The 1,289-nt window shown below is 34.8% G+C and overlaps 1 protein-coding gene across 1 annotated transcript in view; it reads left to right on the forward strand.

Annotated features, from left to right (window-relative positions):
- The first annotated feature begins 579 nt into the window (after positions 1–579).
- LOC106690895 (acetylcholine receptor subunit beta-like 2) overlaps positions 580–1,289 on the forward strand; it is a 20,014-nt gene continuing 19,304 nt past the window's right edge. Inside the window, exon 1 of the mRNA XM_014436487.1 lies at positions 580–719. Coding sequence (XP_014291973.1) covers positions 674–719 — 46 coding nt within the window. The 5' untranslated portion in view covers positions 580–673. The remainder of the gene's footprint in view (positions 720–1,289) is intronic.

Here is a 1,289-nt window from a genome sequence, read left to right on the forward strand (position 1 = left end):
ACCTTTAAGGGAGTTATCCAAAGTTCTGAACAGGTGAAAATCTGTTGGAGATAAATCTGGCGAAAAGGTGGGTGTGGAAGGACTTCGTAACACAGCTCGTTTGGAATAAAAAGCCGCATATCTGTTTTGGGTCAAATCTGCAACGAATGGGATGTTAAGGTCTTTGTGAATGAGTTTATTTGTGACGTAATAAGGAGCATCAAGGATTTTACGTAGGATTTTGGATTGTAACGATTGGATGCGGGAAGAATTTGATGGTTTGGTGGAGCCCCAGAACTCAATTCCATATGTCCAAATTGGTCTGATTATTCTAGTTTACTAATTTTTTGTAGTGAATGGGAAGTTTAGAGCGTTTGTCAAGTAAGTGTTGTAGCAATCGGAATCTACGTGCAGTTTCTTGTCGTTTCAGTCTTGTGTGTGGATTCCAAGTAAGTCTCTTGTCAAGATGGAGTCCTACGTATCGAATCTTTTTTTTTTTTTTTTTTTTTATTTAAAGCAGAGGAATGCCTATATCATGACGCTTTAGGTAACTAGTTACTAATTAATACAACTAATTTTATTATTTTTTATTAGAGTTTACTACCGAAAGGACATATGGCGCTGCCAGTTGGAGAGTTAGTGAAGTAAACATCGATTGGTCCTGCCGCTGCCAGCTGATCTGTAGCCTCGGAACATGCTTCGTCTCCTCATCTTAGCAGCGGTTTCTAGCCTCGCTGCAGGTAATGTTATTATTAACTATCAACAAAAAATATTATTTAACAATAGTTTAGTTCCAATATCAAACTTTGATATAAAATCCAAACTCCATCCGTCTACCTTTATCTAAGGAGACATCTGGGTGTTCTATGGACATGTCAAATCTTCATATTTATCATCAAAAAAGATAAATAGAAACTACAACCTCTCAACAGCCCATAGCTTATTGTTAATCTAGTTAAAATATATTTCCGTTATGGCAATAGAAGTATAGTGAAACTTTTCTAAACGGATATACCTTTATAATGGAAAACTTCATTGTGGTACGAACAAAATAGGTAAAAATTTAGTACATTTAAACCTCTCTAAAATGGAACCTGTTTCCGGATGTTGAAATCAATTTTATTCCCCTTCTTTCCAATTTTATTCCCCTTTTCATTCCTTATTAACGGACACAAGTTATAAAATATAAGTGCTCATACTGATCATCACTAAGTTCATACACTCAGTGTATGTATACTGTATATCCGTTTATGTATACAGCATACATAAACTGATATAGAGTTTATATAATATATCATGTGAACATATAT

The sequence above is a fragment of the Halyomorpha halys genome, unplaced genomic scaffold, assembly GCF_000696795.3.
Source record: "Halyomorpha halys isolate HHAL.00 unplaced genomic scaffold, Hhal_1.1 Scaffold1951.1, whole genome shotgun sequence".
NCBI lineage: Eukaryota > Metazoa > Arthropoda > Insecta > Hemiptera > Pentatomidae > Halyomorpha > Halyomorpha halys.